The following is a 23,209-nucleotide window of genomic DNA, read 5'->3' on the forward strand; positions in this document are numbered from 1 at the left end:
CAATAATAAAAAAATAAAACCATCTTGAGATTAAAGTTCTTAAATTTCGAGAAAAAACTTGTTTAATTTCGAGGAAAAAGTTAAAAAATAATGTTGAGAATAAACTCATTAAATTACGAGAAAAAACTGGTTAAATTTCGAGAAAAAAGTTGAGATAAAATGTTGAGAATAAACTTGTTAAATTATGAGAAAAAAGTCGTTAGATTATGAGAACAAATTCGTTAAATTATGAGAAAAATAGTCATTAAATTTCAAGAAAAAAAGTCGAGATAAAATGTTGAGAATAAACTCATTAAACTACGAGAAAAAAGTTGTTATTTGTTCTCATAATTTAGCGACTTTTTTTCTCGTAATTTAATGACTTTATTCTCAACATTTTATCTCAACTTTTTTTCTCGAAATTTAATTAGTTTTTTCTCGTAATTTAATGAGTTTATTTTCAACATTTTATATCGACTTTTTTCTCAAAATTTAATGACTTTTTTCCTCATAATTCAACAAATTTGTTCTCATAATCTAATGACACTTTTTTCCATAATTTAATGAGTTTATTCTCAACATTTTATTTAGACTTTTTTCTCGAAATTTAACAACTTTAATTTCGAGATGGTTTTATTTTTATTTTTTATTATTGCTTGGCCCTAATCCTCTTCCGTACAGTTAAACCGTGTCAGAAAAAAAAAATGTATTATGTCAGACAACACTTTAGCAAAACATGGTCATCATAGTGTCTGAATAATTTTTTATATCAATTTTACTGGTAGTCCACTGTATGAATAATTTTTGGGTATAATATGTCACAGTTTACTTTATTTTGCTATCCTCACTTACATAAATTAACTATAGTGTCCTGCACCCACTAGTAAAAATTAATCAAAAATATCAAAAATGTCTGAATAAGTTTTGGTTTGACTGTATATATATATATATATATATATATATATATATATATATATATATATATATATATATAATATTATATCCATCCATATAATATTTACTGATATTATATAATATTTACTAATCAGTCCATTGTAAAATTGAGCATCATCTAACAGACGTTGTTCTATACATTTCTACTCTAAGAAATGTGTGTATCTGTGTGTGTCATTCAGGCCGTACAGTGATCTTGTCCACACACCACATGGATGAAGCTGACCTGCTGAGTGACCGTGTGGCCATCATCTCTCAGGGTCGTCTGTACTGCTGCGGCTCTCCTCTCTTCCTGAAGAACTGTCTGGGTGCTGGTTTCTACCTCACTCTGGTGCGGCGCATTAAAGAGCAGCCGTCCCATGTCAGAAAGGAGGTGAGACATTTACCGTCTATTACAGAGAGTGTATAAAGCAGCTAGACTCACATGGTTGTTCTGGTTCTCACAGGGTCGTTGTGACTGTACTGAGGACTGCTCCTGTAAGTGCTCCCTCTGTACCAAATTTAAAGAGGGCAGCGGAGATCAGCCCAGAGTGTCAGAAAGACAGATGGAAGGTAAAGAGTTCATATGTTTATTTCCGATCAATGAAATCAAACTGAAATGATCATAATTTAGGATGTATAATCTCACTCTCTCAGGGGACATAGAGAACATAACAGCCCTCATCCACCATCACGTCCCAGAGGCCAAATTGATAGAGGTCATAGGGCAGGAGCTGACCTTTCTTCTGCCCAGCCAGGGATTCAAACATCGTTCTTATGCCAGCCTGTTCAGAGAGCTGGAGGAGACGCTGGCAGACATGGGGCTGAGCAGCTTTGGAGTGTCAGACACTTCATTGGAAGAGGTCTGTCATGCACACACAGGCTCATTTATCATTTGTATTTGAGAACGAAAATTGTTTTATTTTATTTTATTTTATTTTGCAGTAAGGGATCAATATTTTATAAACAATCATCCTCCTTCCCTAACAGCAATATAGTGTCTGCCCAGATCCGGACCACATCTGGTCTGCATGTAATCCACATGTATCAGATGTGAGCCGGATCTGGGCCACACTATCTTGCTGTCTGGGTTTGTACAACCTGTAAAAATCAAGTTTGTCTCTTTTGTGTCCTGCAGATATTTCTGAAAGTCACAACTGATGGAGAGGCTGCTCACATCAATACTGCATCTGGTAAGATTTTAGTCTACTATCTCTGCTATATAGATATTGTGTATATGTGTCAGTTTATGATGCTTGTGAGTCTTGTATATTGTGATTGTGATGTCTATTTTTGTGGTTGAACCCCTTAGACATCAGAGTTCTGCAACAGAAATCTCTTACAAGTCTTTTTAGAGACAACGCAGTCAAAGTGAATATAGAAGAAGGTGACAATCAACTTAGTCTCTCCGGCTTATAATGCTTCATCCTTACTTCAGCTAAAGCTGCCTGCTAAAACAACAACAGAGAGTTAAATGGACACAACAAAGATATGCTAAATAGTGCATGTGGTTAACCCTTTGACGCATTTAGTGATTTCTTTCGACCCTTACACATAATTCTTTATGATTTTTTAATTCTTATATTTTTTATTTGACAAAATATATTGTATGATATATGATGAAATCATCTATTGGACAGATGTGTAACTCTCAAATATTAATATAAAATATTATATTTATTTAAAAAAATTTATTAAAAATGTAATACATCAAAGGGTTAAGCTCGCTTTTTATAGTTGAAGCTATAGTTATTTTTAAAAGCTAAAAGTTAGTTATAGAATAATATATTGGCCAATTCTATTATTATAAATTATCAAAGGATATTCGTGCTTTTTGAGATTCTGTATAAGTCAACCCTGGTTTTGTTTTTTGTTTTGTTTTATTATTTTATTTTGAACCATCATCCTTCTTTGTAGAAACTGTACATTTGTTTAATACTAATAATGTTTTATTACATTTTGTCTATATGCTGTTAATAAATTGTACCAGCATTATATCAGCCTTCATCCACCCCTGTTCTCTAGATATCTGCATCAGCCTTTGGAAAACTCAAACTCATATTAGTTGACCAAAAAACTTATAAAAAATAATAATGAATAATTTGGTTTGATCTTTTGTGCAGATGCAGACAGATCGATGTATGCTAATGGACAGACAAACTCTGGAATTTTTCCCAGCAAAGACGGCAGAGGATCCCCACAGGTGAAAGGAATCTTCCTGGTCCTAAAACAGTTCTTCGCTCTTCTCATTAAGAGGTTTCATCACACCACACGCTCCGGAAAAGACTTCCTTGCCCAGGTCAGAATAACATCATTGCTTTGTAAACTTTTAGCTTTGTAACAACAGTAAAGAAGTCCATAGGTTTTGCATGAAATTTTTTATTTTCTATGATGGTCATTGATATTCTCTTCCTCAGATTGTGTTGCCCGCCAGTTTTGTCCTCGTTTCTCTGATGTTCACGCTGATTGTTCCTCCATTCGGCGAATATCCCAGTCTTACTCTAAGTCCGTGGATGTACGGCCGACAGTTCACCTTCTTCAGGTACATTTACGATGAAACAGGATTAGATCATTTATTTAACGTATGGTTAACCGAGAAGCTAAAAACATTATTTTGTGTCTGTTTCCAGTAATGAACGGACGCAAAGCCCAGATATGAGGTATTTTGGTGAGGTTCTTCTAAACAGACCAGGATTTGGGACTCGCTGTATGGTGGATGAACCTCTACAGTAAGTGTACTAATGATATATAAATGAATATCCAGTTTTGTTTGTTCTGCTTACCGTGTCCATTTATGTTTCCCACAGAGACTATCCATGTAATAACATAACCACAGAGTGGGAGATGCCCCTAGTGAACCCGACGCTCATTGAGATGCTGGGTAACCCGGAGTGGACAGACATCAGTCCATCTCCCAGCTGCCAGTGCAGCACACCCAAAACACTCACCATGTTACCTGTGTGTCCAGAAGGTGCTGGGGGTCTTCCTCCTCCCCAGGTCTGTCTTTCGACTATACATATGACACTACAAAGTCCTTAAAATGGTGTATAATGATGTGGTTCCTGCATTTCAGAGGATTCAATCCACTGGTGACATGTTGATGGATCTGACCGGTAGGAACATCTCTGATTATTTGGTGAAGACCTACCCAAACTTAATACGAACAAGGTATTATGGCCCATTTATGACAAATTGTTCATTAACTAGCTCTTATGTTTCCAGGAATTAATCTTATTTGTGTTTTTGTTGTACAGCTTGAAGAGCAAGTACTGGGTGAATGAACAAAGGTATTGGTGTCTTATACATGGAGTAGAAAATACAACTACTCCCTCTTGTGGATACTTAGAGAACACATATATGCTTTAAAAAATGTGTGGAAGACAGTATGTGATCTCTTTCCTTCAGGTATGGTGGCATTTCTGTCGGAGGGCGACTTCCTGTTCTTGATGTGGATCCTAAAACCATCCAGAATGCAGCTGCTCAGATAGGACGTCTGCTTAATGTCACAGGGGTAAATGTTTCATATTGTTTCTTTGTGAATTCGATGTAATCATATTTTCTATAAAAAAAAAAAAAAAAAAAAAAAATATATATATATATATATATATATATATATATATATATATATATATATATATATATATATATATATATATATATATATATAAAAGCTACTTAAAACCAAGTAATGAATAATAATTCACTTTATTTTTTAATTATGATTAAAAATTATTCGTTTTTAAAAATTATTTTAACTTTAAAAAAAATATTTTATTTAGTGCGAGAAAGTCAGAGTTGCGAGATATAAACTCGCAATTCTGACTTTTTTCTCACAATTCCGACTTTTTTTCTCACAATTGTGAGATATAAACGTGCAATTATACTTTCCTCACGTTATAAAGTCCAATTCTGAGGGAAAAAAGACAAAATTGTGAGTTTATATCTCACAATTCTGACTTTATAACTTGCAATTGCAAGTTTATATCAAGCAATTCTAAGAAACAAGCGGTGTAAGTGGTGGAAACAAGCTTCCATAGCAAAATAATACTTTAATTTGACAAAAAATAAATTTTAAATGGTAAAACAGTAGATATATTGACAAAACGTATTTAGCCACTTCCTGGTTGTCAGATGTTTCTATTTTTAAAAACTTTTTTTGTGCGTTTAATAAATTATCATTTTATAGTTTTATTGTGGCTTAAGTATTAATACTTTTGAGGGTCACTTTATGTTCATGTTGTAATCATTTACAGGGCAGATACTCAAAGCTTGCTCTGCAGGAGTTTGGTACTTTCTTGAGGTATATGGAGACTGAAAACAATGTCAAGGTGAGATTTCTTTCAGCTTCACTTCCTGTCGCAGTTTACTGAGCTCGTCCCATTCAAGATAAATAACCCATTTGTCATCTCCTCTAGGTGTGGTTCAATAACAAAGGCTGGCACGCTATGGTGGCCTTCATGAACGTGGCGAATAACGCCATCCTTCGAGCTAACCTGCCTCCTGGTGTCAATTTAAATGAGTACGGCATCACAGCCATCAATCATCCACTAAACCTGACCAAGGAACAGCTGTCGGAGGTCACAGTGTGAGTGTAATGCTGACAGAACTTCACACAGTTGTTTTACTTGCAAATCTTCCTCAGTAGAGCATGCCATATGGCTATGTAAGTACTGTTCACTCATTCATTCTCAGACTGACCACCTCAGTGGATGCAGTTGTTGCCATCTGCGTGATCTTCGCCATGTCTTTCGTACCGGCCAGTTTTGTGCTGTATCTGATCCAGGAGAGAGTGACACAGGCCAAACACCTGCAGTTTGTGAGTGGGGTCAGTCCTATTGTGTACTGGACTGCTAACTTCTTCTGGGACATGGTTAGTATGAAGACACTACATCCTACCATAAAATGCCAACATGTTCACTGGTCCTACAAAATAAATAAATAAATAAATAAATATATATATTAGTTAGAAATGTGTTTTTATATTTGCTTGAAATATTTAAATGGATCATGTATTGTCCTTTACCATTTCTTTTGTTCATTAAATTAAATTATTTTTAATTAAAAAAAAAAAAAAAAAACTGTCCCCACCTAAATAAATATATACATACATGAATAAATACAAATATTTGTTTTAATTTTTAGATATGCATTTTTAAATTTGCTAGAAATATTTACAGTCAATTTCTAATTAAATATTACATTCTTTACCATTTTTTGTTCATTGAATTAAATTATTTTATTTAAATTATTATTTTTTTTGCAAAAAGAAAATAAGCAACAAGCTAGAAATTATACTGCTGTTAATGCAATGCCATTAATTTCTAAACACACTTTTGCTAAAAAATAAATAAATAAATAAAAAAAAATATGCTAAACATAATTTATTGGTTTGGTATTCTTGCTTATTAGATGATCACAAATCATTTTTGCAATTTCATCAAAACCTATGTTAGCCAGTAACATTATCTTAGTGACAAATCGGCGCAATTTGCAACTACATCCCTATTGCTGAGCCCTGTATAAATAATAAACATCATAAATTAAATACTAATAAACCAGAAGCATTTTGTTTTGACCATTAAGTGTCTTTATAGTGTATAATGAATCCAGAATAAATATAGAAGTGTATTTATTCTAAAGCATTGTCTTATGTTCTCTAAAATGGTCTTATAATTCAGTTTTGCTGTTGTCCTGTCATTTCAGATAAACTATGCTGTCAGCGCGGCGATGGTTGTGGGGATTTTTATTGCATTTGATAAAAAATGCTATACCTCGCCTGGCAACTTGCAAGCCCTAATAGCTCTGCTGATGCTTTATGGGTAATGTCATTTTTCATTGATTCTTTTACATTTCTTTTAGCAGAACAACCTTTTTAGGTATATTTAGGTCTGTCTTAGTAGATATGTCGGTCGGTAGTACTCTGTGTAAAAAGGTCACCATTAGTAGCTTTAACAGTACGGTCTGAGAGATGAAGTTGACCCCACTGAAAGGTTTGAAGGGTTATTTGTCAGTGTTTTAATCACGTTGCCATTTCCCAGTGTGGTTATTTGGCCCTTGATCACATCAACAAAAATTTTTATATTATGGTAAATGCTGATTTTATTTTTATAGTCTCTATAAATCTGACCTGTATGAATATTTTAAAATATACTAATCTGTCTTTTTTTCTCATCTAGTTGGTCAGTGACGCCCATGATGTACCCAATGTCAAATGTGTTTAATGTGCCCAGCACAGCATACGTCTCTTTGTCCTGCATCAACCTCTTCATTGGCATCAACAGCAGTGCCATCACGTTCATCTTAGACCTGTTTGACAGTACTGAGGTAAAAAATCCCAGCCTTCAAATTATTTTAGTCTAAATGAATATGATTTATTAGCTTTATTAGCTTTTAAATGCACTTTGAACAACCTTCTAATTTCCACTAATATTACTGTATCATTACAATTTTAATCAGACTAAATGCATTAGTCATTTAGGCCAAAAGTTCAAGTGTAAAGTTGAGGTTAATTTCATCCTCCATCTGTCTCTACTTTCGTAGGCTCTGTATAAGTGTAACCAGGTGCTGAAGAAAGCTCTACTTGTCTTTCCTCACTTTTGTTTGGGCCGTGGGCTCATTGACATGGCGATGAACCAAGCCGTGATGGACGTGTATGCACGCTTTGGTGAGTCCTGCTCCTTCCCCACCTTGCATTTCAATCGGTTGTATTGAGGCTGCCGCAAGCAACCCTAGCCTGGCCCCTGGCAAGGTGTGGACTCTGTGATCTGGCCTCCATAAAAGTCACTGAGCTTCAATCTATATGTCAACATGATGGAAATACAAAACCTTACATTTGTCAACCGTGTCTTCATAGGAGATTCACATTGCATCTGATGGCTATTCAAAGCTACCATTGTTTTAGATAATTAAATGGAACATGCTCAAAATGATCTCCAAGACTGCTCAAAATCTACAAAGACTAACTAGAGAGACTAGGAGATGTCTCTCTAACTAACTGGAGACTTCTGTAACAGAGTAGATGGATGATAAAATATATTAGCAGTCTCTAAGACTTACATTGTCGAAGACATCCAAGCCATATATTGACCAAAAAAGCAGAGACTTGGAGAATAGCAACACCTCAGAACACCATCGAAACTGCTTGGCAACCATTAACAACATCCCAGAATACCCAAGCAACACCCTGGCGACCATCAAGAACACTTTAGCAACTCACTAGCAACCAACCACCCAGAACATCCTAGAAACTGCATAGAAACACCCAAGCAACCACCCAGAACACCATAGAAACTGCTTGGCAACACATTAACAACATCCCAGAATACCCTAGCAACACCCTGGTGACCATCAAGAACACTTTAGCAACTACATAGCAACTCACTAGCAACCAACCACCCAGAGCTTCCTAGAAACAGCATATAAACACCCAAGCAACCCCCCAGAACACTTTAGAAACTGCTTGGCAACACCCTAACACCTACTTAGAATACCCTAGCAACACCCTGGTGACCATCAAGAACACTTTAGCAACTACATAGCAACTCACTAGCAACCAACCACCCAGAGCTTCCTAGAAACAGCATATAAACACCCAAGCAACCACCCAGAACACTTTAGAAACTGCTTGGCAACACCCTAACACCTACTCAGAATACCCTAGCAACACCCTGGTGACCATCAAGAACACTTTAGCAACTACATAGCAACTCACTAGCAACCAACCACCCAGAGCTTCCTAGAAACAGCATATAAACACCCAAGCAACCACCCAGAACACTTTAGAAACACCCTAACACCTACTCAGAATACCCTTGCAACACCCTGGCAACCACTCAGCATAGGAACACACTAGCAACCACCCAGAACACCCTGGAAACTTCTTGACGACACCCCAGCAATCCCCCAGAATACTACAGAAGCCACTTTGCAACACCTTAACTCCCACCGAGAATATACTAGGGACACCCTGGCAACCACCAAGAACACTCTAGGATCTGCATCGCAGCATACTAGCCACCAACCAGAACAACCCCTAGTAACTGCATAGCAACCACCCTTAACACCCTAGAAACTGCTTGGCAACACCTTCGCAACACCCTGGCAACCACCCAGTACACTCTTTACATGTAGTTAAGTGTGCATTGTTATGCAGTTGCTAGAGTTTATATATAGTTGGTTCTGAAAATGTAAATGTTGGTGACACTTCTTGTGAGGTTCATGTACATCTCATGTGCATCTCAGGTGAGGACTTCAGTCTGGATCCTTTCAGCTGGGACTTTGTGGGAAAGAATGTGACATTCATGGCGGTAGAGGGATTCGTCTATTTCATCCTGAATGTTCTGTTACAGTACCGATTCTTCCTGGATCACTGGTGAGAAGAAATACATTCAAAAGACATTACATGTCCTTCAGTAGATCCAGTGGTTTCCATATATAGATAAGCTGTCTCTTTCAACAGGATATCAGATTTTAAGAAGCCACCAGTAACTGATGAAGATGTGGATGTGGCCAAGGAGAGAGAGAGGATTTACAATGGAGGAAGCCCTAGTGACATCCTCCAGATAAAAGACCTTTCAAAAGCAAGTCTGTGTACCTTACAGTGGTGCATTATGGGTAATGCTTCACACAACAGAGATCATGAATGCATTTTCTTTCTCTACAGACATATATCGGAACGATCAGGCCAGCAGTGGACAGGATATGTGTAGGAGTGTCACCAGGAGAGGTAATCAATTGAGGCGTTTGCTCTTTGTGTTGTGAGCACATTGAGCTTTGCATGAATTTAGTTTATGTTTTTCCCTCACAGTGCTTTGGACTTCTGGGTGTGAATGGTGCTGGGAAAACTACCACATTCAAAATGCTGACAGGAGACATAGATGTCACTTCAGGGGAAGCTGCTGTGACTGGTTACAGGTTTGTTTAACTAGCTAATTGTAAAGGTATATTTTTTGAATGCTAACACAATACAGTTATGGCTACATAGTGAATGTGATTTCACCAAGTGCAACATCTTTGTTGATCCTGGAACAACATTCCAATCAACCAATCAGATTTGAGGGATGACTTTACAGTCAAGTTATGTCAAGTTTAGGCTTAAAACCAGGGTTAGGTGTGTTACTCGCTTATCATTTCCCTCTGATTTTAGAGATAACTTAAGGGGTTAGGGTTAGGACAAAATTTGTTTCAGGATGAACAAAATTTGTTGATCCAGGATCATGTTTTACTTGACAAAAAAAAATCACGGTAACTAGCAGTTATTATTTTTACTATTTTGTTGGGTGCCGGTAGTGATGCGGAAAATTATTTTACTCTAATAACTCCTTTTGAATTTGTTCATCAATTTCATTTCTTATGATGCTCCAGCATTCTGACCAACATCCTCGATGTGCACCAGAACATGGGCTACTGCCCTCAGTTTGATGCCATAGATGATCTTCTAACAGGAAGAGAACACTTGCACTTATACGCTCGACTTAGAGGAGTCCCAGAATCCGAAATCAGCAGAGTGAGACGATATTCCACTTTCTTATCTCTTTTTACTTACTTCTCTCTGAGGATTTCTGTCAGAGACCTCTATCTCCCTTTGATGCAGGTGGCTGAATGGGGAATTCAGAAATTGGGTTTATATGAGTATGCAGGCTGCAGTGCCGGCACATACAGTGGTGGAAACAAGCGTAAACTCTCTACAGCTATTGCAATGATTGGCTGTCCAGCTCTTCTGCTCCTGGTAAGAGCCTTTCTATGTGAATTATCTCAGAATAAGATAAGCATTGGTACTAGCATTTTTTCTTCTTCCCTGTGCCAGGATGAGCCAACCACAGGGATGGATCCTCGCTCTCGCAGGTTTCTGTGGAACTCCATCATGAGCGTGATTCAGGGCGGCAGGGCGGTGGTCCTTACCTCACACAGGCAAGAACACGTCACGCGTCAAAACACATGCATTTTATATAATGCTAATTATAAATGGAGGTTTTGTCAGATTTACTTCATTTCTGGGGACAAATTTAGTACAATTTACTTTATATATCTGGTAATACTGTGCATAATTAGTGTTATTTTAAAAGAAAATATCAAAACATTTTGGAGCTAATAATATAATTATTTTTTTTTTAAATATGACATTACAAAAGTTAAATTATTATTGGTAGCCATTCCATGCTATTTTATTACATTAACTAAAAGTAAATGTGAAAAAGTATAGTAAATATTGTTTGTGTTTTTATTTTATCCACAGTATGGAGGAATGTGAAGCTCTCTGTACACGACTGGCCATCATGGTGAACGGAACGTTCAAGTGTCTTGGCACAATCCAGCACCTCAAATACAAGTAAGATCACAAATTTTATTCACATGAAAATTTCCAGTTACACACAGTTCCTGCCATCTCATCGTTTTGTGTTTGCATTGCGAACATCTCTTGTAATCATTTCCCTGCAGATTTGGTGATGGATACGTGGTCACCATGAAAATCAGGGCGGCCAAAGCAGGCACAGTCCCGGATCTGAACCCTGCTGAAGCATTCATGGAGAGCACATTTCCAGGCTGCATTCAGAGGGAGAAACACTATAATACTCTACAGTACGAGATCGCTTCTTCCTCTCTGGCCAAAATCTTCCAGCTCGTCTTAGCCAACAAGGAAGTGCTGAATATTGAAGATTACTCAGTTTCCCAGACAACGCTGGACCAGGTATTTCATATAATCCTACTGGCCTAGATAAACCTTTACCATTTAGATTTTCAATTAAATGACAGCTACTGAAAATATTTGACAGTATATACTTATGGTAGACATTTAAGTTTTAAAAATGTATGATTCCCTTTATGTAGTACTCTCTTACTTCTGAGACAGGATGTCCCAAACTAGACAAGCGCAGAATAGAACAGTCCAGTTCAGGGTCAGAAGATTGCCAAGAGCATCCATCCATCTTGTGACCGCCACCATTTCTTTCCATGCCTGTATGTGACAAATGCACTGGAACAAGGGCATTTCAGCTCTTTATGTAGTCTCGCTCTCTTTGCTTCACTCCCTGTAGGTGTTTGTGAATTTCGCCAAGCACCAATCCGGAGAAGATGATGCCATTGTGTTGCACCCGAGGGCAGCCGGTGCCCGGCGGGACATGAGAGTCTTTCCAGTGAAAACGAAAACCTGAACGCTTGTAGAGGGTCGTTTGAGCGGGTCAATTGGAGTCATTTTGTAGAGGCGCACAAAAGAGTCATAAAAGAAAAGGAGATTACTTTTTTCTTCTTTACAAAACACTCAGTTTGAGACTTTTGATCGTTTACGCCATAAAAGCTTTGCGCACCTTCTTTGACTGGCCTTTTTTTATATAGAAATGCAATGAAAACCACAACAAAATACCGACAGAACTGGACTGAGTTAGTCTTATGAATACTGTAGCACTTTATTATCAAAAGTGATATTTATTATTAATATCACTTTTTTTTTTTTTACAAAAAATTTTGTTTTAAAAACAAATCAAATGATGCAATAGATTTTATTGCAAAGGCTATTGCTATTGAAATGCATATTGCATTGTGACACATTGCAGGTCACAGCTTAAAGAATTCTTGCCAAGTTAGAAAAGAGTAGCATACAAACAATTGCTGTAAATGAACTAAATGTTAAATGTTTAGTTTTGTAATTACTAGAAATGGCTGATAAGGCAAAGCATTGTAGAAAGTTGATTTTTTTTGTAAAAATTCACCAAAATAATACTATTAAAACGGTACAATGTTGTCGCTGACTGTGAATCTTGTCAAGAATTAATGCTACTATTTTCAATACAGTCTAGACATAGTTGTTTAATGGTTATATAACCATTTAAACCAGTTAATGAGATTTCAGGTAAAACTAATTATTTTTATTTGACACAAAACGTTTCATATAAATATAGTTTTGAATTCCCTGATGTAGAAAAATGATTTTCTTTCATGCTGAAGTAGTTGGTTTACAGAGATAGAGTTTTGTATATTGCACATGGATGGCTGTTGTAATGATTTAACCCACACAAATATATTGCGTCAACACAAATCTGCTTATTTCAAATCCCAAGTGGCATACCATTGTACCCGCAACAATGTGCGACATCATCTTGCATGAGAACCGTGAGATATTTTTGAAAAGAGGATTTTACTTTCATAATCCTGCCCAGAGGGTGTCAGAAATCAGCTTCATTTCCATGCAGCTGTTCAGATGTGTCATAGTTCTCTCAGCCAAAATAATCATGTCTCCGGATTGATTTTGACCTGAAGTCGGTATATATGAATGTCAGAGGATGAAGGGGAGGATTGGCATGCGGAGATGTGGGTAATCCTTAAACTCTCGGATGTAAGTTTTGTGTTTTCCTTTGGCCCAGATAGTCTTTTGAATGAAACCTACAAGTGTGAAGAGAGCCACTGCCAAAAAAATAAAATAAAATGAAAATAATTGTAGCTTTGTGTATACCAGATATATCAGCATCACAAAGCTGAGAGCTGTTTGATGGCAGTTGCTCACCTGGAACGCACTGGGTCATGATGGACAGGCTCACCCAAGCACCCACCTGATGGAACATTTAACCAAAGAGGTGATGGGTCAGGCAGAGGTAGTGGAAATTGTATTACATTTGATTATTTCAATGATGCTGTTACCTCATATGTGTAGTTGGGACATGATACAAAGTAAAAGAGCCATGTAAAAGGGTTTTTGGATGGATGTGGGAACCTCCGACATTTTGTACCTTTTAAACAAAAAAAAACTAGGGTCATACAAGAGTATCTCAAGCTGTAATGAAATTGAAATTTGACACTCACCTTCACATTTTAAACTGTTCAATGACCAGTGGATGGAGAAATTACCTGCCTCGCATAACTGAAACAAACAATATACATCCATGTTTTTATATCATTTATATCAAAGTCCCTTTAAAGGATTAGTTCACTTTCAAATTTACTCACCCCCATGTCATCCAAGATGTCCATGTCCTTCTTTCTTCAGTCGAAAAGAAATTAAATTAAGGAATTAATTTTTTTTTTAAAATGTATATGCTTTATATAAACAAACGATCCTCTTTGAAGTGGTTCCGCTTTCCGTATTCTTCAAAAAGCTTACGCTGTATGTCCTACGCCTTCCCTATTCTACTTACGGAAAAATGGAACTGGTGCTGTGTTCGTTCCGTAAGTAGACAAAAACCTTAATTTCTTTTCGACTGAAGAAAGAAGGACATGGACATCTTGGATGACACGGGGGTGAGTAAATTATGAGGAAAATTTTATTTGAACGTGAACTAATCCTTTAAGACAAGTCAATTCACTCGGCGGTCATATTTGAAACGCTTCTTGTTCTTGGCATCCAAGTGCAGCTCCTATCTTTTTGAATGGGGAAACATCAAAAGATCCAAAACTGTTAACTAAGCTTATGATTAAATTAAATTTTTAAAAACACAAATGAAATATGACAACAACGGTATCATAAAAAGCTTTTTTCTTACGTTTAAATAGCATTTAAAAAGTTTTACAATGCGCATGCACAGTCAATGAGCGTGCTGCAGTGACACGATTACTAATCAACGATTGGCTCTTTCATTTGGAAGGCGGGGCTTATTCACCATATTGGGTGTTGCACTTTCTCCCATTCATAAGTAATAGGAGTGCCTGTCTTCCTATAAAGTCTTTGTTTATATATTTGTATAAAATGAGACCAGACCACTAGTGAAGATACTTCTGTTTTGATTTATATATTACATTTTCAAAGTGATACCAGATTTTTGGACCACACTGTAACCTATGTGGTGTTCATTAAAACAGAAACATCACGTACCACAAAAATAATTAGTGCATAGTTGACTTGTTTCTCTCCATAAGCTGTAAAACATAAAGGTATGTTTAATGTATCAAACTGAATTGAATATTAAAAATTGAAATTGAATATTATCTCTTCTGGTACTCACATGGTGGTGTGTAGAGAGGATGGTTGATGTAGTATGCTAACCATGCTGCAAAACCCCAGTAATATGCACAATTCTGTAAATTCAGAGAATCACCATTCAACACAATCATACCGAAGAGGATTAGGGCCAAGCAATAATAAAAAAAATAAAACCATCTCGAGATTAAAGTTGTTTAGAAAAAATTTCGAGAAAAGTCGAAATAAAATGTTGAGAATAAACTCATTAAATTACGAGAAAAAGGTCATTAAATTACGAGAACAAATTCGTTATATCTAGACTTTTTTCTCGAAATTTAACGAGTTTATTCTCAACATTTTATCGACTTTTTTCTCGAAATTAAACGACATTTTTCTCATAATTTAACGTATTTGTTCTTGTAATTTAATTACCTTTTTCTTGTAATTTAATGACTTTATTCTCAACATTTTATCTCGATTTTTTTCTCGAAATTTAACAAGTTTTTTCTCTAAATTTAACAAGTTTATTCTCAACAATTTATCTTGTCTTTTTTCTCTAAATTTAACGACATTTTTCTCATAATTTAACGAATTTGTTCTCGTAATTTAATGACCTTTTTCTCGTAATTTAATGAGTTTATTCTCAACATTTTATCTCAACTTTTTTCTCGAAATTTAACACGTTTTTTCTCGTAATTTAACAAGTTTATTCTCAACAATTTATCTCGACTTTTTTCTCGAAATTTAACGAGTTTATTCTCAATATTTTATCTCAACTTTTTTCTTGAAATTTAACAAGTTTTTTCTCGTAATTTAACGAGTTTGTTATCAACATTTTATCTCGACTTTTTTCTCATAATTTAACGAGTTTATTCTCAATACTTTATCTCAACTTTTTTCTCGAAATTTAACGAGTTTTTTCTCGTAATTTAATGAGTTTTTTCTCGTATTTTAACGTAGCCTGGTAATACCAGACTCTGCTACTTCACTTTGCTTCGTAGACAGAGTCTGGAATGGCATAATAGAGAAGTGTTTTCTCTCTCGCTAGGGAGCGCTTGTCTGAAATTTAAAATCATTGGTTACCCGTAGGCCAATCAGATATGTTTAGTTATGACGTATGTTATGTGCCTGTACAGCCGCATCGAAGCACAGACATCATGCATCGAACTCAAATCTATGAGTGAACTTCCACTGTAAACCTGTTGTAAACACATGATAAAACAAATGTTTATCAAACACTCTTCTTGTTCTGGCTTCAGTTTGAAAAAGAGTTGAATGTTCTCCATTACAGAGCGAATTGCATCCCGCGTCTCGTTTCCCATTTCCGCGGTCGTTTCGGTTTTCGATTTCTCTAACCTACAATGTAAAACTCGGCGCTTAGCATCTACGTCACGGCTCTCAGCCCGCCCTCTGTTCGTTGATTGGCCCGGCTGTTTCCAGACCGGTGGCAAACAGAAAGCTCTGACGCTGTATCAGACTGAGTACAGAAGCGAAATGAAATTGAGCGGAAGTAGGAAGTCTGACGTAGTCAGGCTAATTTTAACAAGTTTATTCTCAACATTTTATCTCGACTTTTTTCTCAAAATTTAATGAAATTTTTCTCATAATTTAACGAATTTGTTATCGTAATTTAACAACTTTTTTCTTGTAATTTAATTACTTTATTCTCAACATTTTATCTCGACTTTTTTCTCGTAATTTAACAGGTTTATTCTCAACATTTTATCTCGACTTTTTTCTCGAAATTTAACGAGTTTTTTCTCGAAATTTAACAACTTTAATCTCGAGATGGTTTTATTTTTTTATTATTGCTTGGCCCTAATCCTCTTCCGTACAATCATAATTGTATTGTTTAATTGGTAAAATTGCTCAGAAAATGTCTGAACTGTATTCAATGATCATTTTACTGTGTCTTTCTGAAGTAAACAAGGGTGACAAATTAATTTTCATTTGGCACAGTAGAAAACCAGACCACGTGTGACCGAACACTCACCCTTACAATGGCTCTGATAGGCATCGTGCCTTGAGAAAACCGATGCACAAATACTGTTTCGAATAGCCTCTTAATATAGTGAAAGGAGTGACAAGCACAAGCCAGTCTGAAGAGAAAATGAAAATTGTGTTATTTACTCATGTTTTTCAAAATCCATATGATTTTATTTCTTCTACGGAGCACAAAAGGTGTTTTTTTTTAAAGAATGTACCTGACCACAGTATGAGAGCTGGAGGTGAAGGTGTATTTGTGGCTATAGATGTACGGGACACGGACATAGAAGAGGAGATATATCAGAAGGGGACCAGTGTACTCCGCCAGAAAAACCTGCAGAGAATTGATGTATTAAAAGATCGTATGTTTGATACTGTCAGAATTACATTTTGCAAATCTCCAGCACTCTTACCATCGTCCATCCCAGTTGTGGGCCAAGGTCTCTAAAATACATGGTCGCTGAGGTCCCGACAGGCAGATTCTGTAGTACATCATCATCTCTCAGTGCTTTTCCTTCTAAAAACCACAAATGCAGAGCTAGATTTGTTACTGTTAAAGTTTTAGGTAAATGTAGGTTTTGGTCCTGCTGCATCAAAGCAGCTCGCATTCATCTTGCTTTCTGAAACCTGAAAATGCTGCCTTGAAAAGCACTACAGAGGTAGCATGAGATCAAGGCACATCCTGTCTACTTAGTTGCCTTCATCTGGTCAGTTTTTAAAAGCAGCATAGATGAAGAATATCCCTCAATTCAATGTGTTGCTTTAGCAATTGGTGGAAATGGAGCAGATAAAAGAATTTTTATAATTCCATTTCTACTAAGGAATAAGCAAGTCCTGAAATATTTTCTTGGTTATCTCTAAAGAAACAGAGATGAGGACTGAATAAGCGTGTGGTTATTATGGATGAAATATTGAATTCCACAGCCATACTATAGGAAACATAAAAGGATATCTTCTGGAATTGTTTTGTTTTTGTAGATATACTCACTGGGGTCCAGCCTCAGAGCTTGTCTAGCTGGATACCATTTGGGATCTGACAGCGAGACAGAAAAATCATACAATATTACATACATTTTTCGGATGTGCAAAAGAAAAAAAAAATAATGTAACTACTTTATCATAAAATATTAAGTCATAAAAAGAGGCTGAAGATATTGGATCATTTAATCACTGAATTTTCAATAATGAAATATAAATAGACAGATATTCTACCTAGCAAATAGCATTTGTGTTAAACATATTAAACATTATACCTGTCCTACAATGAAATTTCAAATAAAGTACGTGCACGTGCTCTGGAATACTTGATTTTGATTGGTCAATTGAGGCATTCGGGTATTTCCAGAGCCTTGGCTCTGCATATTTCCTAATATTAACCATCACCCCATAACAACGCGTAACTGCAATAAATCAGGTACCGAATAGAGTACCCGTTAAAAGGCCCTTCATCAACAGAATAGCTAAGCGGACCCATTTGACCGGCGCAACTATCAAACGCGGACCGTACAAACACAACTGGCGCCATCATCTATCTCAGGTAACGTTATCGATTTTACTGAAAATAACTTAAAGGGATAGTTCACCCTAAAATGAAAATTCTGGCATCATTTACTCACCCTCATGTTATTCCAAACCTGTAAGACTTTCAGTCATCTTCGGAACATAAATTAAGATATTTTGAATGATTTACTGTCTGTCCATTAGCAGCCTATGCAACGACCACTTTGATGCTTTAAAAAGTTCATAAAGAGATTGTAAAACTAATCCATACGAATTGAGCGGTTTAGTTCAAATTTTCTGAAGAGATACTTATTGTTTTATATGATGAACAGATTTTATTCAGGCTTTTATTCACATATAAACATTCATCAGCTCACACATCAGTTGTGGTAAACAGCAGCTCAAGCATGTTTACTTGACATGCGAGAACCAATGAGATTTATTCTCGCGTGTGTCACGCAGCAGCTTCGGTTGCACTTCTGTTTATGTTCGCTGATCAGTGTTTATATGTGAATAAAAGCCTAAATTAAATCTGTTCATCATTTAAAGTGATTGTGTCTCTTCAGAAAATTTGGACTAAACCACTCAGTTCATTCTCTTTATGAACTTTTTAAAGCGTCAAAGAGTTGGTTGCGTAGCTGTCAATGGAGAGACAGAAATCGCTCAGATTTCATTAAAATTATCTTTATTTGTGTTCCAAAGATAACAATCTTACAGGTTTAAAACAACATGAGGGTGAGTAAATGATGACAGACTTTTCATTTTTGGGTGAACTAACCATTTAAGCTTAACAAATAGGCCTGTAATATTGCAATGGCCGATTGTTTTGTACATTGTAAATGGACTATTTTAGCAGAAACTTTACGATAATATACAAGTGAAATTATACAACAATTTAAACTTCAATCAAAATTTAATGTCCGGTTTGTTTATTTGGTGATTGGCTGTGTGTTAAAATAGATAAATGTACAGTCAGCCTACAGAGACAAATAATAGGATAAAAATGAAAAACTATTTTCATGTTTTGAAACTAAATTACCTTTTATTTACTACGGAAAGCACACTCTCTTCCTCCCGCTCTCTTTCTCCCATACAAACACACATTAGCACCTCAGGTGTGCATTATTTTTCTAATAATTCAAAGGCCCGCCATCAATTCCTTATTAAATAAACAGGTTGATGAGGACTCTTGAGGCCGAGAAGAGGTAAAGTGTAACCTTTCATAATTGACCAGGTAAAATGACAATAATACAATGCCACTGTGAGGTAAAACTTACATGACTTGTAAAACAAACTCTTAATGTCACCTATGCTTGAATGGGGTTCAACCTGCATTAAAAACAAAATAAAGTAATTCACCTTAAAGTTTTAGCTGCAGTGCAGCAGTCACTGTCATTGATAGTGGTAAAATCTGCTTACCTTGTCAAGAAAACAGAGTTGTTCTTTGGTATTTGAATCTAGAATTTCAACCTGGAAGATTAAAGTAATAAATCAATAGCTGCATGGCAAAGACACTATGAAGCATACTTTTTTTTTTTTTTTTAATTCAGTCAACATAAATCAAGTTAATTCACTGAAGGTCTGGCCTCAGGGTGAAGCTGCCCATAACTTCTCCCAGAATTTTTTTTTGCTTCAAAGATGCATCACATAACTGACAACTGAGAAAAGCAATCAAATCTAGCTGTTTACACAGTTTCATATTAATAGAAAATAATGAGAGTTTAAAGGGTTAGTTCACCCAAAAATGATAATTATGTCATTAATTACTCACCCTCATGTAGTTCCACACCTGTAAGACCTTTGTTCGTCTTCAGAACACAAATTAAGATATTTTTGATGAAATCCGTGAGCTTTCTTGCCTCCAATAGACTGCAATGTTATCACATTCAAGACCCAGACAGGTAACGACATTGCTAAAATAGTCCATGTGACTACAATGGTTCATATGAATAGCATAGGAAACAAGAAATTGTTGAATAAAGTCGTTATTTTTGTTTGTTTTTTGCGCACAAAAAGTATTCTTGTCGCTTCATAACATTACAGGAACTCCACTTTTTTTGAAAATAGGCTCATTTTCCAACTCCCCTAGAGTGAAACCATTGAGTTACCATTTTCGAATCCATTCAGACGCTCTCTGGGTCTGGCGATACCACTTTTGGCATAGCTTAGCATAGTTCATTGAATCTGATTAGACCGTTAGCATCTCGCTCAAAAATGACCAAAGAGTCATTGCGCCTGCTTCGCCCATGGTACGGCAGCAAAGTTCCTTGATTATTACGCCGGAACGAGAGTATAGTTCCTAGCCATATCGGCCTAGAAAATCACAACTCTTCATTTTCCATCGGTCTTAGTACACGATGTAACTACAGAAGAGTTTTAAATAGGAAAAATATTGAAATTCTTTGGTCATTTTTTTGAGCGAGATGCTAACGGTCTAATCAGATTCAATGAACTATGCTAAGCTATGCTAAAAGTGGTACCGCCAGAACCGGAGATCGGTTAAATGGATTTGAAAATGGTAAAACTCAACTGGGAAGTTGGAAAATGAGCCTATTTTCAAAAAAAGTGGAGTGTTCCTTTAAGGTTGAATCACTGTAGTCACATGGACTATTTTAACACTACCTTTCTTGAACGAAGATCTTATGGGTTTGGAACTACATGAGGGTGAGTAATTAATTAATAACAGAATTTAAATTTTTGGGTGAATTAACCCTTTAAGGAATAATTTGCAACACGTCTCTCCTTGAGCGATCGCAAAAGATGTGCTGTGAAGTGAACCAATTCATTCTAACACAGCTTTTGTGTAGGCTATCGCAGAATCCAATGAGCGCCTAATGAGGGCGGCACAGTCCAGACACTGTTTATTGATCAAAGCTTCTGTTTTGACAGGTCTGGCTCTGTTTAGCTCATTGTATTCACTTCATCAATCATCCCCAAACAACACTCTCCGCCATTATCTGTTTCCGACCAGTCTGAGCTCTGAATTCCGCAGATGCATCTTATCACAGTACAGGGATCTTTTTAATCTTAATTAAAAGGTGTCAGCGTTGATCTACAGAGTATGCACTGCGAGTTGAGTCTGCTGCAATTTGCCTTGAAAGCACTACATATTGTGGAGCTCAGCAGAGCTGTCACCCTGAAACTGCTCTTATACTGGCTAGTGTAATAATCTTCTAATGGACACATAGCCTAATGCTCAACTTAAAGAAAGAATCCCAGTGGAGTGGTTGACGTTATTCTACAGAACTGATGTTGATCCACTGGTCTAAATTCAGCAGGGAGATTTCTAAACTCTTACACTTTTTATGGCAGGAGTGAAAACATCATTATCATTGAAAACTTTGTGTGTCCTGTGTCCTTCTAAGTACAGTAAATTATATAAATATTCAATAAAGCAAACATCACTCTACTATCACTCACATTATATAATTTATAATATAACTAGATTCATCATAGCACATCCTAATCTGGTTTGAAAATCTGATCAAAATTTGATTATCTCATTCTGAACCTGTTTTATTTAAGATATGACGTGTAACTTCATATGAGGTGAGAAATTTCCAAATACACTTATTTTCACTCTGCCTTTTCTCATAGTGGACTATATGACTCACTCAACATCATACTTGTGTATAAAGACCAAGCAGTAAAATTGTCCTGTTTTCAATCAGGCAGAGTAATCAATAAAGCACTCTGTGGATTTCTGAGTGCTATTGACAGGACGTCCTGCTTCTGTTACACCCATCCCCCCAGTACTGTAAATACAGCAGTAATGATGATGAACGTACCAGGCTCAAACATGACATAATTCTCCATCCACACTGTAAGCTCGATTTTGTCCATTTTCTATCTTTGCTTACATCTTTCTGACAGAAAACAGTTTAGTACATTATATTTAAATGTTTGATTCCTGTACATTTAATTTGAAAGTTGTTTAACGTTAGTTTATATAGAGCGTATGTTAATTAATAACAAAGCAGTCTCTGGTGGTGTTTACAGTAGGCAGTGGAAATGCCTGAGAGGGTTATTAATCCTCTTCAGATGACAGGCCTGTCGGTTATGTGCTGAATTATATTTACTTGTTTATGTTCAGCAAGCGTAAAATTAAAGCAAACCAGCGTACAGCAGATTTGCTCTTACAGTATGACACCCGATTGGAGGAACTGAGGGCTGACGTAAAACAAAAATTCTGTGATTGTTTTTAATTAGCCTAATATTAAACATATTTAATCACTTTTACCATCACTTATATTTATGGTTAGATCATGAATTTGTTCAAATTCATGTTGTATAAATTTAAAAAAGATGTCAAATTAAACCAGAAGGTTGCCAGATTTAGTCATGTTCTGGTTAACCCACACACAGTGAAGAATCTCCTCCCTTGTATTGTTAATGAAGGAATGAGGCTATTTACTCATTAGAAACAGAAATAAATGGCCCATCATTTAAAGTTTGTACAAAAAGCATGTAATCTTGTAAATGAACTTGACGCCTTACCTCAAAAAATATTGTTCTGCTCATTCCGGGGCCCTTGTCTGACGTAATGTGATGTCCCCCACAGTTGGACAGGCAGCTCCGTCCTTTCCTGTGGTAATGCCAGTGTTAATTCTCCATTCTAACCCTCGTCCCTCACTCTCCATCTCCCCTCCCACACTCACCCCCTCCTACTGCTTTCTTCTGTCTTTTTTCTCCCATCTTTAATCTCCTGCTCTTTCTGTCTGAATAGAGCATATACTTTCTTGAGACCTGCCTTGGTCTGTAATCTTGTCCTTGGTGTGTCTGCAGACCTTAACCCAATGTTAATCCGTGATTTCTGCCAGTGTTTTAGATGAACACTTCTTAAAAACTAAAATAACACTGCTAAATGATAGATAGATAGATAGATAGATAGATAGATAGATAGATAGATAGATAGATAGATAGATA

The 23,209-nt window shown here is 36.2% G+C and overlaps 2 protein-coding genes across 2 annotated transcripts in view; one reads left to right on the plus strand and one right to left on the minus strand.

Annotated features, from left to right (window-relative positions):
• Window positions 1-12,614, plus strand: part of abca4a (ATP-binding cassette, sub-family A (ABC1), member 4a) — a 38,402-nt gene extending 25,788 nt beyond the window's left edge. The window contains exons 23-50 of the mRNA XM_067378570.1: window positions 1,116-1,306; window positions 1,380-1,485; window positions 1,570-1,775; window positions 2,051-2,105; window positions 2,225-2,299; window positions 3,036-3,211; window positions 3,330-3,454; window positions 3,543-3,641; window positions 3,720-3,909; window positions 3,986-4,080; window positions 4,167-4,199; window positions 4,318-4,423; window positions 5,166-5,240; window positions 5,328-5,497; window positions 5,605-5,782; window positions 6,616-6,731; window positions 7,089-7,236; window positions 7,453-7,576; window positions 9,154-9,283; window positions 9,371-9,491; window positions 9,575-9,637; window positions 9,719-9,825; window positions 10,276-10,417; window positions 10,505-10,639; window positions 10,718-10,821; window positions 11,147-11,239; window positions 11,350-11,599; window positions 11,946-12,614. Coding sequence (XP_067234671.1) covers window positions 1,116-1,306; window positions 1,380-1,485; window positions 1,570-1,775; window positions 2,051-2,105; window positions 2,225-2,299; window positions 3,036-3,211; window positions 3,330-3,454; window positions 3,543-3,641; window positions 3,720-3,909; window positions 3,986-4,080; window positions 4,167-4,199; window positions 4,318-4,423; window positions 5,166-5,240; window positions 5,328-5,497; window positions 5,605-5,782; window positions 6,616-6,731; window positions 7,089-7,236; window positions 7,453-7,576; window positions 9,154-9,283; window positions 9,371-9,491; window positions 9,575-9,637; window positions 9,719-9,825; window positions 10,276-10,417; window positions 10,505-10,639; window positions 10,718-10,821; window positions 11,147-11,239; window positions 11,350-11,599; window positions 11,946-12,062 — 3,530 coding nt within the window. The 3' untranslated portion in view covers window positions 12,063-12,614. The remainder of the gene's footprint in view (window positions 1-1,115; window positions 1,307-1,379; window positions 1,486-1,569; window positions 1,776-2,050; window positions 2,106-2,224; window positions 2,300-3,035; window positions 3,212-3,329; window positions 3,455-3,542; window positions 3,642-3,719; window positions 3,910-3,985; window positions 4,081-4,166; window positions 4,200-4,317; window positions 4,424-5,165; window positions 5,241-5,327; window positions 5,498-5,604; window positions 5,783-6,615; window positions 6,732-7,088; window positions 7,237-7,452; window positions 7,577-9,153; window positions 9,284-9,370; window positions 9,492-9,574; window positions 9,638-9,718; window positions 9,826-10,275; window positions 10,418-10,504; window positions 10,640-10,717; window positions 10,822-11,146; window positions 11,240-11,349; window positions 11,600-11,945) is intronic.
• Window positions 12,615-13,180: 566 nt separating this feature from the next.
• tecrl2a (trans-2,3-enoyl-CoA reductase-like 2a) lies at window positions 13,181-22,804 on the minus strand. Its single transcript, XM_067378571.1, has 13 exons — window positions 22,781-22,804; window positions 19,703-19,753; window positions 19,561-19,612; window positions 17,772-17,816; window positions 17,197-17,300; window positions 17,002-17,117; window positions 16,791-16,896; window positions 14,841-14,913; window positions 14,711-14,754; window positions 13,705-13,762; window positions 13,543-13,631; window positions 13,409-13,454; window positions 13,181-13,308 (listed from the first exon to the last, which is right to left on the minus strand). Exons 1-13 carry the CDS (start codon window positions 22,802-22,804, stop codon window positions 13,181-13,183), a joined length of 936 nt encoding a protein of 311 aa, XP_067234672.1.
• Between the last annotated feature and the right edge of the window lie 405 nt (window positions 22,805-23,209).

The sequence above is a fragment of the Chanodichthys erythropterus genome, chromosome 23, assembly GCF_024489055.1.
Source record: "Chanodichthys erythropterus isolate Z2021 chromosome 23, ASM2448905v1, whole genome shotgun sequence".
Lineage (NCBI taxonomy): Eukaryota > Metazoa > Chordata > Actinopteri > Cypriniformes > Xenocyprididae > Chanodichthys > Chanodichthys erythropterus.